Source organism: Apus apus, chromosome 4 (assembly GCF_020740795.1).
Source record: "Apus apus isolate bApuApu2 chromosome 4, bApuApu2.pri.cur, whole genome shotgun sequence".
In the NCBI taxonomy this organism is placed as follows: Eukaryota; Metazoa; Chordata; class Aves; order Apodiformes; family Apodidae; genus Apus; species Apus apus.
Window position 1 is genome coordinate 36,170,299 of NC_067285.1, and position 13,158 is coordinate 36,183,456.

General features: G+C 38.7%; 1 protein-coding gene across 3 annotated transcripts in view; it reads left to right on the plus strand.

Moving 5' to 3' along the window:
- Positions 1-13,158, plus strand: part of PCDH15 (protocadherin related 15) — a 455,276-nt gene that overhangs the window by 112,925 nt on the left and 329,193 nt on the right. For all 3 annotated transcript variants that reach the window (XM_051618391.1, XM_051618393.1, XM_051618392.1), the window contains exon 3: positions 4,766-4,884. In XM_051618391.1, coding sequence (XP_051474351.1) covers positions 4,794-4,884 — 91 coding nt within the window. In that variant the 5' untranslated portion in view covers positions 4,766-4,793. The remainder of the gene's footprint in view (positions 1-4,765; positions 4,885-13,158) is intronic.

Below are 13,158 nucleotides of genomic sequence, written 5' to 3' on the forward strand. Positions count from 1 at the left end.
AAGAGACTTCCTTTCTATTTGACTGACATTTTGGATTTATTGTAGTTCTCTCAGAATAAGCATTTGCACTTCAGAGACGCCTTGATTTTGTGTCCTCAATCTTTAAAGAGTTCATCGTATCAGTAATAATATAGAGGAGCCTCATAATAAAACTGTCCACTATAATTTTTCCTGTATTTAAACAATTCAATACCTTAAAAAAAATAGCTTATTTTGTGATTTGATATTCAATCACAATTGTAACACATAAAGAGCGATGCCACTAAACACAGCGTGTAGCTTCTGATCCTTGAAGGAGTTCTGCCTGGTTCTGTAAATTAATAGCATACATATAAATGAGCATTCAGTAGTTTTCATAGATGCTGTATTATTCATCCAACAACGGCAGTTTCACAGGAGCTATGTTTTTTGACATCTGTATTAAATGTCAAATATTTGTTTATATGTCTACTGAATTAATATGTACATAATGATTTCTTTTTAAGTAAGTTCCTTCTCCTCTTGCAGTGGGTTTGAGGCCCTGATAAAGTGTTTGCTTCAAAGTTGTGTTTAGATTTGCTGTTACTGGTAATAAAACCTTTAAAGACATTCTTGCTGGGTGCCTGTTGATGTGCTATGGCACTATTATATTCCATGTTTCAATTTAAACCAGGCATGTGTTAGGTGAGTTCTACTCTGAATAATCCAACAGCCTCTGGCTTGCTGCAAACTCAGTCCAAAACATAGATTTTTCTATTAAAATTTGATAAATTTGATTAATTTGAGTGTTTAAAAATACCAAAAATCTTAACGTTCTGCTGCAATTTAGGCTCTAGTTCGGAATAAGGAGTTTGCTAGAGACAAACATGGACAATGTTTGCAAGGGTTTGGGTATTTGTACACTTGTTTTTCATTCACTATTATCTCCTAACCATGGCAATGACTCTTGTGTTTTTTGTCTCCTTTACTTATATTTCTCTGAGAGGTGAACTTGTATAAAGAATCAGTTCTATTCTGCACATGGCATGAGTTTGTTTAAGCATGTACTCAATTTCATAAAACTTCTTATAACTTCTGTTTGTGTTTCCATACCTAAAAACAATTTTGTATGGACATTTAATTTAATTTTTTTTTACCCCAACCATGCATGGCTATTTATTTGGACAACCCTGTGTTTCCCTTCCCAGCTTCAAATGGATGCAACATTTTGAGTAGTGTAATAACACCTGATCTTAAAGTAAATAAATATTTAGAGTTACTGTAATAGCATTGGGCCTTAAATATACTCAAGGTGTTTGGATGTGATCACTCATATTTGACATTTTGAGGTTTTATCCTCACTTTTATCCCCTCTTAAAATTTGTTGAAGTGCCTCTTCTGTAGATACCTTCTCTAGATGATGATGTTTTGGCTGATTTAGTAGCTACAATGACAAGAAGAGAAGAAATAATAAAAACTACCCAGGAGACATGATTTCTCCTTGGAGTGAGGTAATGGCAGTTTCCTGCCATCGAGCTGTGAACATCCAGTGATGGGCAGCTGCCTCTGCTTCTCTGGGAAAATCTGTGCCTATTTTTATTTCTTGGTACAGCTATAGAGTCAAACAGGCAACACTCTGGAGATAGCAGTATTGAACCTTTTTTACTTTTTTTTTTTTTTAAATGCAGTCATGCCAGGAAGCAAAATTCCCTCAAACTTTAACTCTTTTTCCTTTCAAATTTTTTTTTCTCTTTTGTGCTTCAGTGTGTAACTTCTCATTGCCCTTGGTAACATGAAACTTGAAAATTCTGCTGTCACTACATTTGAATATTTTTCAGGAAAATACTGAGTCTTGTAGACATATCATAGGTTCTTACTTCACACATTCTCCTTCCATCATAAACTCATTATTTTCCTTTGCCCTGTCAGACTGTGAATCTAGAGTTTAACATGGTATTTCTTACAGGTTGTCTACCTTTGGGGACTTTGTAGTAACTTGTGGTTTATTGTGAGCTATTTCTGAGTTAGCAGAACCTGTTTGACTTAAACTTGTTGCTTTTTATACTTCATAACAATTTTTTTCTGGTACAAATTGGAGGAAAAAGGATGGACAATTTTTTTTTTCTAGTTGCATATAGAGATGCTTATTCTTAGAGCAGCAGTGTTGCTATCCTCATGGTTTACTTGATATTTCATCAAAATCAGAAATAAATCTGCCGAGATTCTGACCTAAAAACTTTCCAGAGTAGACACAACTCAAATGTGTCACCTGAGCTCTGAATAACTTTCTAAAATAGAACATCATGATTGGAAATCTGGAGTTTTTTCCAAGGTTGTAAAATGAAATAGAGGCCTCTGAAGTGTGTATGTGCATTTCTTTTCGTGTAAACTGTACACGGATGTGATTTTTTTCTTAGACTGACCTGAAGAAACTAAGATGGTCTCCCAAACCACTTCTGTTTCTTTTGTGGAGGTGTAAAAGGTTGGAAGCACTTGGCAGAAAATGCCACCAAATGTAATAACACTGTCTGCTTAAATTGAAAAAGTGAGAAAGCCTAGTTCTTGGAGGATCACCTTTTAATGGGAGAGGGGAAAAAATGGTGAAATAGACTTCCAGGGAACTTGTGAGACTAACAAAGCTTTAATAATGTCATTGGATTTTTCTGAATCATTTGGACAACGTGGAGACACTCGGCCCTTATTTAAAAGTAGACAACTAGAATATATTATAGAGCAAGTAATTTCTGTTCTTTGAAGATGCTGTTGCAATACCCAGAACGGCTTCTGAATTGGATTAGTGGAAATGTAGGTGACAATAGTCAGATGAGGATTATGTAAAGTAGAAGGGAAGAAAAAGCTACTTTTAAGCAACACTGGCAAAGTGATGGGTTCCTTGAGGAAGGGATACATTTTATTTTTTCCTCAAGAAAGAGATAGCTTATCTCTTTCCTATGGGTAACATACTTGCCAAGGTATTGGTATCATACTTGATGGACTTGAAGCTTGCTTTTCACAGCAAGCTTTTAAATAGTTGTTTCTTACAGCTAGTGAGATCTTTGACAATTCTGGTCTTCTCGCATGTACAGGAAGAATAGGACTCTAGGAAGGGCCCGAAATTGTCATTTGAGCTGTCTTTGCTGGAGTTAGGGGCAGAAACTTGTAGAAGTGCCAGTAAAAGGGGAAAGAGGAGGAAGGTGGATGCTTCTGTATGCTTCATATAGGTAGCGTTGCACAGCTTTAATTCATTAATTCTTCAAACTCGAGCTATTTTGTCCAGCTGCATGTTTGTCTAGCTGAAATGAAAATGAACAGCCCCATGAGATTTGTGCTGCTGCTGCTACATTTAGACACAGGCTGCCTACTTGTTTGATGTCTAATACTAAAGTTCTGCCAGAGGTTGCTGCTTATTGCAGCTAACTGCCTGCAGTGACCTGGATGGGAAGAGTCCTATTTGACTGAATGTGGAGATTGGAAAAACAGTTCTTCCTCCAAACTATTTCCTAATGCAGATAGTTTTAGTATATTTTTTTAAGAGGACCAGTTTATATTGTAGCACTGCTTCCTTCATATTAACCAAAATGTTTTGCAAAGTACTATGGTTTGGAATCAGTTCAAATCTTAGAGGAATTCTTGGCTGGTCCAGCACTTGCTGAAACTATCACGTACTTCTCTTGGTGGAAATTCTACTTCATTATGGCTTGGATAACTCTTGAGAGTGATCTGATTTTATTCCCTGAGCTGACAGACATTTCTGTGTGTGGTGTGAATTAGATGAATACAGCTGTGAATTTTACAAGCTGGGTGTGTGGAAGGAGATTGATAGCACATCTTCAACAATGTCTCACTGATGGAGGATCAGATGGTGTTAATGCAGAGTCTGTTACATGGGGGGCAATAGACTATTTGTTTGACTTGGAATGAAGTACAGCAGTTTTGTATCCAAGCAAAGGAAGTAATAAACAGAAATTGGCAATGAAATCTGAGTCAAGTGCTTTTCTTGGGAAAATTAACAGTGCTTAAACCCTTTTTATACAATAGCTTGTTCTTACACTGCTGCAAGTCACTCTCCATTTCATGCTTCTGTTGCTAGGAAGTCCATTGTATTTCTCACAATGTTTTTAAATGTGAGGGAATATTTGAAAGTAATTCCTTTCTGGGCTACAGAATTATGCTAATTCTCTTTCTTGTAGGAATATAAGAGCTTTAGAGAACCTTCTGTTGTTGTTCGCTCTAAATACGCTCTGGAGTTTATCCAGACCTGGCTTGGCCAGTTTCTTCTGGCTTTTTTGTGCCTGTGGGTGTTTTCCTCCTTTGCTGGACAGGAACCACCAGTCTGTCTCATTAAGAAGTCTGTCTCATAAGCTGTCTGTGGGGTTTGCTTGTGTTTTTCCTGGGAGATGTTCTGCTGGGCGATGTCTTTGCTACTGGGTCCCTGCTGACTTTTGCAGTTGAACTCTGGTTTTAGGAAGTGTAACTTCTCTGATATTGTGGCTTCCCCCAGGTGCTTAAAGCATAAGGCTAAAACAGGGATAACTTAAAGACTTTATTTAATGGGAATTAGGCCTGATTTAAGCAAGAGACTTGCATTTTCATGACTTGGAGGCCTCTTCATGCATGGTTATGAAGTTGAGTATGTATATATTGATGCTAATGGATCAACCTAGCTTGTCTTAACAGAAACAACCTTGCACTGTTACAGACCATAGGTGCCATATGTCCTTCCATAGTTACCTGTGAAATAGCTTGTAATGACTTCCCTTTGTGTAGGTCCATTGACTAATGCTTGTATTGAATCTTTCTTTTTCAGATCTGCCTTGAGTGAAGTTTGACAGAAAATGTTCCAGCAGTTTTGTCTCTGGAAATGGTTAGCTGTAGGGACTGCAGTTGCTACTATCTTGGCAGGTTGTTTGGCCCAGACTGATGAAGGTAAGTTTTTTGCCGTGGGGGTGTAGCTGTGGGAAGGGTGGGATGAATCTGTGATTTCATTTTAATTTTCCTGGAATTATTACTTGAATAAATGGTTTGATAGTTGGTAGGAAAGAGAGGCTGTAATAACGAAAGGTCTGCGTATGTTTTGTGGTGTTAAGTATCTGCTGCTGCTGATATTTTACAAAGCTGTTGACTTACCAGACAAGAGAAAATCTGAAGTTAATTCAGCCTTGGACTATAGCATTATTTTTTTTTTTTTTCCCTCTTGTTCATTGGTCAAATACTTTACCTTATTTCGTTTGTAAATCAATGGTAACAGCACACAGGAGTTTGAGAGAGCTGTTAATGGGCTTTATCGGACCAAAAACTTGAGAAAAGCTCCCACAAGGAGGGTATCATGGAGAAACAATGCTTCAGAAATTCTGAAATGTGGCACCAGTAGCTCTTGTTCATCCTCACAGCATCTTTGTCAAATTTATGATACCAGAAATGTGTTTTGCCAATGATAAGAATAAAAAATTACAGAACTAGATAACAGATAATGATTTGTTCTTTCAAACAATTTAGAAAGTTGAAGAGCTGAGTTTGACAGACTTACTCTCAAATGCCTTTAAGAATAATGAGGGAAATAAATAAAAACCAGTATGATTTCAGAATGTCTGTTTCTCATTATAAGTGTCACTTTTGCCTTCCATGTAGGTAACCTGCAATAGTACATATTTATGACTTGCAGCTGGATTTTCTTTTAGCAAACTCTGTCCTGGCAGTTATGAAGTACAGTAGTCTTGCTTATGTCAGAAGTCTTCAATCTTAGTTGAATTTTGTTGGCTTGTTTTGGTTTGGTTTTGCTATCAAATAGAAAGTATATTTTTCTTGCTCTATTAATAGTTCTCCAAATGTCCTTTTATTCCCCTCCATCCCTCAGCCCAACCCTACATTGTATTTGATGTCTGTAATACACAAGAAAACTAATTCCATTTTATCCATGTTTATACACTGTCACAATAGCTGTCATTGTCAACACTGAAGTGTCTGACCTGCTCATATTTCACATACTTGGATACAATTATCTTGTTTGTTTAATCATTTTATTATAACCAAGGAGTGGGGCCGTTATGCTTTGCAATGTTGGCCTTAGTGATGGTTGTGAAGTGTTCTTTGAGCAGCAAAGAGTTTGGTTTGAGGGAGGAGAGGCTGCTGCTCCCTGGTGTAGATGCCAGAGAGTTGAATGGGAATGAGTTGAAGGGAAGGGAAGGATGCAGGCTGATGGGACTGCACTGGGCTATACTTGTTCTGGGGCCATGGAAAGAGAGCACACATGAGTATAAAGTGATACTTTTTACTGTGACCTCGTTTGTACTTACACTGGCAACATCATAACATTCATCTGAAGGGACAGCCTTGATCAGGACGGCGATATGAATTTCAGCTGAATGCTGATTTCTAGTTACACTGCAACAATGCTGAAGTGTGCAAAACGTGCCTCAGAAAGTACAGTAGCAGACAGATATTTCAAAATAGTCCTGAGGTTTCAACTTTTTTCCTTTCTACTTTTATTGCAAACTCTCATGTTAATTAATGTCAAAAAATATGCAGATTGTACCTTTCAGTTACAGGTGACTTAGGGGAAGGGAAAGATACTTGACCACAGTCACATGTAGATTTATTATTCATTAATGATGGTGTGACTGAAAATGTATAGCAACGTATTAAAAAGGCTGCAAACATGTAGTAGAAGTTCATGATGTGTGGCTGACAAAACTGTTCCCTGGTGGGGTCATGTGGTAGGAGTCTGTGCAACCTCTTCACTGCTGTGTCAGGAGTTACTGTGAGCAGGTGAAAATAGTGTCACTGACAGACAGCAATGGCAGCAGAAAGCTGGCTAATTAGAGTTCTTTCTGTTTTTTTAAAATTGCCTTGCACCGGTTTGACTTTTTAATGTTCTTCTTGTAATTAATACTTTCAATAATTCTGTGTAAACTTGCCAATACAACTTTTAGTTGTGTCACTAGGAAATGGAGAAGACCTGAAAATGCAGAATACTTCCAAGTCAGGTCTAAATATTGTGGATGAATTAGTTAGCAATATACCAACTCCAAATATCCACGACTTTGGAGACAGTATTCAGGCTGTATTGGGGGGATTGCAGACTTGCTTTTAGTGCATTGATTTACATTCTTAAAATTTTCTGTCTAAACCTGTGTTTCAGCTGAGTTTACAAGTATTCCTGCTAGCATGGCCACCTCATTGTATTCTTCCTGGGTTGTTTTTGGTTTTGTTTGTTGTTTGGTTTTGGTTTGTGTTTTGTTTTTTGTGGGGGTGGGGTTTGGTGTGGTTTGGGGCTTTTTTGGTCCTAGCTCATGCCATTTTGTTTAGCACAGATCCCAAACTTGTCATTAGCATTATTGATTATATTTTTTTATGTAGTCTGAACAGAGGAGCTTCACTTTTGAAAGCCAAAACATAGATTTGATGCATATGGGCACAAGTAACTGACTGAGGGGAACGTTCAGAAATGCTTGAGGAACACACAGCACCACGATGCAAACTTGAGAATGAACTGATTTTTTTTTTTTTCTTCCCCTCTGTATTCAGGAAAGGGTAAATTTAGAAAAAGTACTTCTAATATCTTCAAAGTCCTTTGTATAAGTACTGTATTGCTATATTAGAGCAAGCCTGGATGGGGTTGCAGTTACTCAACAAATGCCACCCAGTTAATGAGGCAATGCTTATAAAAACAATTACCTTGAAAGACATTTTTTGCAGTGAAATAAAGAACTGTGTTCTGTGTGTACATCATTGGACAGAATTACTTTGGCATGCCTGGGACTGGTAGGGTTGTTCCAATTTGCAATAACAAAATCTGTAATCTAGCATATAATGTATAAAAGATGCACTCTTTTAGCAACTGCAATTTAAAAACAACAGAGTAGTTATTTTAACAGCAGAACAATCATGAATACAAACAGGGAAAATCAATTACAGCAGAAATTATAATCTATTTCTTTGCATCTAGGGTGCAAGTGATCTGCTTTCATGGTTGTAGCTGTGCAAATTTAGTTTTTGCTCCATTAGTTCATATTTTCTCTATTTCAGATGGTTTTGCTCAACCTCCTGAGTCATCAGATCTTCCCTAGCCACAACAATTAATGATGCTACAAAGTAGACTTGCAAACTTTATTGAGCACTGCCTTGGAAATGCTTAGGCTGCTTTCTTCCTAGACTTATTAGAAAGCTTGCCCAGGATCTCACTTGTTCATTTGGCTTGATGCCATTGTCTTGTGGAAATGAGACAGTTTATTCACGGCTAGCTGATAGTGCCTGTGTGATCTTTGAGTTCAGGTCTTGTTTCCAATCTTCATGTTTCTGCTCTCCAGGCAAAGGAACATTCAGAGAGCAATAATTCCCCCTTTTGTTTTTTGTTTGCTAAACAGATTTTCTTGCAAAGTAGATTCCCCTTCCCTTCATGATCCCAAAAGTCCTGGAATGTCCCTCTTTCACCAAAGTTCCTCTTTTGAAAGTGGTTGCTGACACTTGTATTTTGTGTCCAGGTGACATCCTGACAGCTCTTTATGATGCCAGCTGTGTTTTTCTGTCTCTGTTGGAGTTATGTCACTCAGTAAAGTGTATTTTGTGCCGTGGTGGCTCATGGTTCGTGCTGTGCTGTAATACAGCTCTGTCTTTATCAGCATCTCCAATTGATAAGCACAGGTCTTTAGAGAATTTTTTCACAGCCATGTTTTTGTCAGCCATGTCTAATCGACATGCGGAGCAATCTCAAGTTTGTGCTCATGTTTGGTTTCCATCTGTGCCACTAATAAATTTGTGTCCTGCATTTCTTGTTCCAAGTTTTTAGTGAGCTGAAATTTCAGTCCTATGTTACTGCTAAATTGTAGAGAGCTCTACCAACTTTCAGGACCGAGTACCCGTCTGAACTACATCTCCTTCTCATTCATTTTAGCAGCTCTTAAGATTTTTGTACTTTCCAGCTTAATAATTTCCTGTGGGAAGTATGTAAAATCTATTGATGAAATGTGAAAACTGTTTATCTGCTGTGGGTGGATGAGTAATGGGATTTTTGTTTGGTCGTTTGGCTTTTTTAAAGAAATCTGGGTTTAGGATTTTTGCTGCCCCTAGTTAGCTGCTTTCCAAGCAGGAGAAATGCTGTTAAGAATTTTTTCTTCCGTAATTTATCTTAAGTAATGATAGAAATGTCAGTTATAGCCTTGTAATGTGTGAAATTAGGTCAGCTACCATCTCTTATTTTTTTCCAGTGCTACTCTATTAAATTTAGAGGCAAACTCTGAGAAGGAAGGTGGAAACCTAGGATCCAATTTCTTTCTTGCGTTTCGTTTTTTACTAATCCAGTGTATATTTCTTCAGCAGGAATCTTCTGGTCAGTAGAGAGGGATGCTGAATTTAAAAGCTGTGTGCACTTTCATGCCACACTGTAGGAAACTGTTCTTTTCTTCCCTGCTTAAGTCTAAACGTTGGGGGTAGTTCCCCAATACTGGCTCGCAACACACACCAAACTGATCCAGCAGAAATAATTATTTGACAATTAACAGATTTAATAATCTTCAGCATTTAGACTTAGCTCATATCCATCATGAAGGGGATAGCTACAAACCTGCGGGTACCAGTATTATTCTTTACTCTTAAAAAATGAAAGGCAAACAAAACCAATTCCAGTCCCTGTTTAAAAAGAAAACCGAAAGCCAATCTGAAGATCCATCAACAGAAGTTGCCAAGATTTCATTACTAGACTTCTCAGAAATGTTTAATGGGATTGTGATTTGTGGTGATCGCTTGCGTAATTGAAGGATATTTGAAGACAGTAATTTGTTGGGGCTGCTTGTAACCTGAAGTTTACTTGTTTTGGTTTTTTTATACACATATGACTGAAAGACTTGTGAAGTCCCTTATGTTTCACTTGAAGATTTTTAGCTGTAAAATAAGGATAATGACATTAATTGTCAGTTAATACACGCAGTGATGGGACCATCTTGGCTCTTATGTGCTTTAGGGAGTTCTTTAGGCACAGCAGGGGAACACCTGGGATGTCTCCCTACATCTCAGCTGATTCAGGGACTTGTTATACCACCCTATCATGTAACATCCGAAAATGTCAGTGCTGAAATTCCCAGTGCCTTTGGTGTGGAACCAGAACTTAGGCTGTAATATAAGGTGAGGTAGGAATGATCTATTTTCCATTTAAACATGAGTCTCTTCCAACTCTGACAATTCCGTGTGAGTGTTTTCATTGCAGTCTGACTAAAAATGGAAATGGAGAAGAAAAAAACATAATCCCATTTTGGCTGAAATATAAGGTATTAGTTTTGTCCTCTAAACTAATGATGGGCACTTGAAGGGCTGAATCAACATGGGTTGTATGTATTTTTTGCAGGGAGGGGGAAATATAGATTTGCCTGGGATAGAAATATATAGTAGGGAGAAACTGAGGAAATAACTGGCTTCAGTGAGAATCGGTGGATAATTGTCATCATGAAGTATCACCAATACCTTGTGTCATGGTGTAAGCAGTAGGGCTGGGTGGAACAGTAAGCACCTGTTTGTTTTTACCCTTGGATGCAAAGCTGGCTGTGTGGGAAGCTGCCCAAGGGAGTCAATTGCCAGGTAAACCTGAACACCTGCCTGGCTGTGCTGAAGGAGCTGCTGGAGAAAAGTCTCCTACTGCACCACCCTGCTACTCTTTTCCCAACTGCTACTGAGAGAAAGGTGTGTTGGGATGGCCGGTTTAAAAGTAGACTAAAGACAGGCCTTGTTTGTATTGACATTAACATAGAAGCACTGACTGGTTTGGGTTGGAAGGGACCTCTAAGATCATCTAGTTGCCAACCTCCCTGCATGGGCAGAGGTCTTTGCCCTCGATATCAAAATAACAGAAACTTACTTCTGACTCCCTTTGCACTTTAAAGAGAGAAAAATAATAATAAAAAACAAAATCTCAAAACAACCACTTGAGGGACCTGGGCTTGCTGTGTTTATTTTGCATTGGCTCAGTAAGCTGAGGCAACTCACCCTGCAGCTGCATAACTGCTGGCTTTGAAGCAGGGGAGGGTAACACCAAGTCCAGAAGGGCTGAACAGCAGGTTGCAGGTGAGGTGTGATGTAAAACTGTATCCTCAGGGGATTCTCATGCTAAACGGCTTTGCAAGGCACGTGGGCCAGGTAGGAAGGAGCACGTCTCTTGCCAACTTGTAACACTTAAGGTGTTGAACAAAGTGAGATTAAGCCCTTCCGTAATCAGTGCTGGCACCTGAAACAAAATAAAATTGAGACTAATCAGAAGGTTTACTTACCCAAATGTGTGTTTCACTTCATAGGAGTTTAGCCGATTTTTTTCTATCAGGATGTAAAGAACGGCCATAAAAATGGTCTTTATCTTTACTCTGAATAGGAGATTGTTTTTTAAATAAGGGTTTTCCCATGAAAAATACAACTGTGCAATTCACGTTTGCCACCAGGCTTGTTCAGGCATGAGCTCCATCAGCTGTTTTTCTGCTGCATGGGGCCCCCACTAATAGTTACTGTCTTTTATTCAGTCTAACGGAGTCTTATGCTACAAAAATTGAATAACTAAAGGGCCTCACAAATCACTTTAAGAGTCTACTTTAAATATAAAATAGTTTCAAATCTTGATATATTACTGGTGGGCAGGAAATTAGCTCAGGAAAATGTGTATTTGAATATATGTAGCCCATTTATCATTCCCTGAGCCCTACACTGCATTCAGCCAGTGAAAGAGGAGAAATGCAAACAGGTGCTTGCCTAAGGGCTATCTGGAAAAGGCTCTTTTCCTTAGAACAGAAGTCATTTGTTTACTTGCTTTATGAAAACTTGCTGCTTTTGGTTGGGAGCTCTGGCACTTGGCTCTGCAGTAATCCTGAAGGGAAAAGAGCTGTTCTCCATGTCTTTCAATTGTAGTTTGGCCATTAGTTCCTCTGAAGGTTTAGTTCTTAAAGTGTGACTGATGGTACAACTTGAAGTGCCACTAAGCAGTGCTGTGAGTCTGCAGAAGGTCAGTTCCCCTTTGGCAAGGGGCACGTTAAGTTCATGAAATATGTGTATCAGAAACAAGGTTGATCCTAATGTGCAAGTTTCAGCCCTCAGTCTCTGGGCACAAGTGACTGAGTACCCTGTGATGTTTCTGGGATGGATAAGGCAGGAAGGTGCTTGTTCAGAAGAAACAAATCCCAGATCCCAACATCCTTGAACAATCAGACTGTGGGATCTAGGTAAGAACAAGCCTCTTGTAGGCAGTAGCCTATCAGGTTCCTTTTCCTCAGCCTGGTTCATCAGCACATGAGGCATTACGTGTTGGATTGGCTGGATTATATGGTTGATTGATATTCTTTGGGTCTCCTAGGACTTGACTGACCTGAGCCACCCCTTGGTGTGGGGAAGGTGTGTATACTAAGCTGGTGCCTGTCCTCCAAATGACAGGAGATATTCACGTCTGGGAAGGCAAGGCCTTGATCTGTCACCTCTGTGAAGAGTGGCTTGGACTTTGGGAATTTCATAAAGTGAACTGTAACTCCAGTGGTACTGGATTGAGCTCCTAAAAAACAGTGACAGTTTCATCTGTGCGTTCATATGTTGCTTCATAGCCATTGAGTGTGTGTGTTGAGCATTTTTGTACTTTAATGGTAATGTTTGAAAGAGTCTTGAGTGGAGAGACAGACATCTGTACATTTATTTGACAGTTTGCTTAGTGTTTTGACATAGAGTGAGAGTAAGGAAGCTGAGTTTTCTAGAACACTCTGATCTCCATCTCATGTCCAGATTTCAGAGAGCAAATCTGCAACTTCCATTGCAAGCAATTCCTTTTAGCCAAGAGAGACAGTGCATTGCCATAGTGTGAACAAGATGGTGCTTTCTCAGATATGATTAAGGATTTCTCTCCCTTAAATCTAGGGGGATGAGGCTAGATTCGGGTATATTGTTGCATATTCTTCATTTCAATCTAAACAGAGCCCACTTGCTGTAGATGTGACACTACCAATTTAATTATTCAAAACTACTATTCCAAGCAACCCTTGGTTTTGTAATTTTTGTGTAATTCCACATGTTCCAACATTGTTCCCCACAAGATAAACTCCACCTTCAGTAATCCAGTAAATTCAACTCTGAATTACCTGCTGAACTGCTGCGACACCTCCTGTTGGATCAGAAGAATCTGCTTGTTTCATTTTATTCCAGTTTTTCCTTAAAAATGCATTTGCAGATCAGTAGACCTCTAGATTTAGG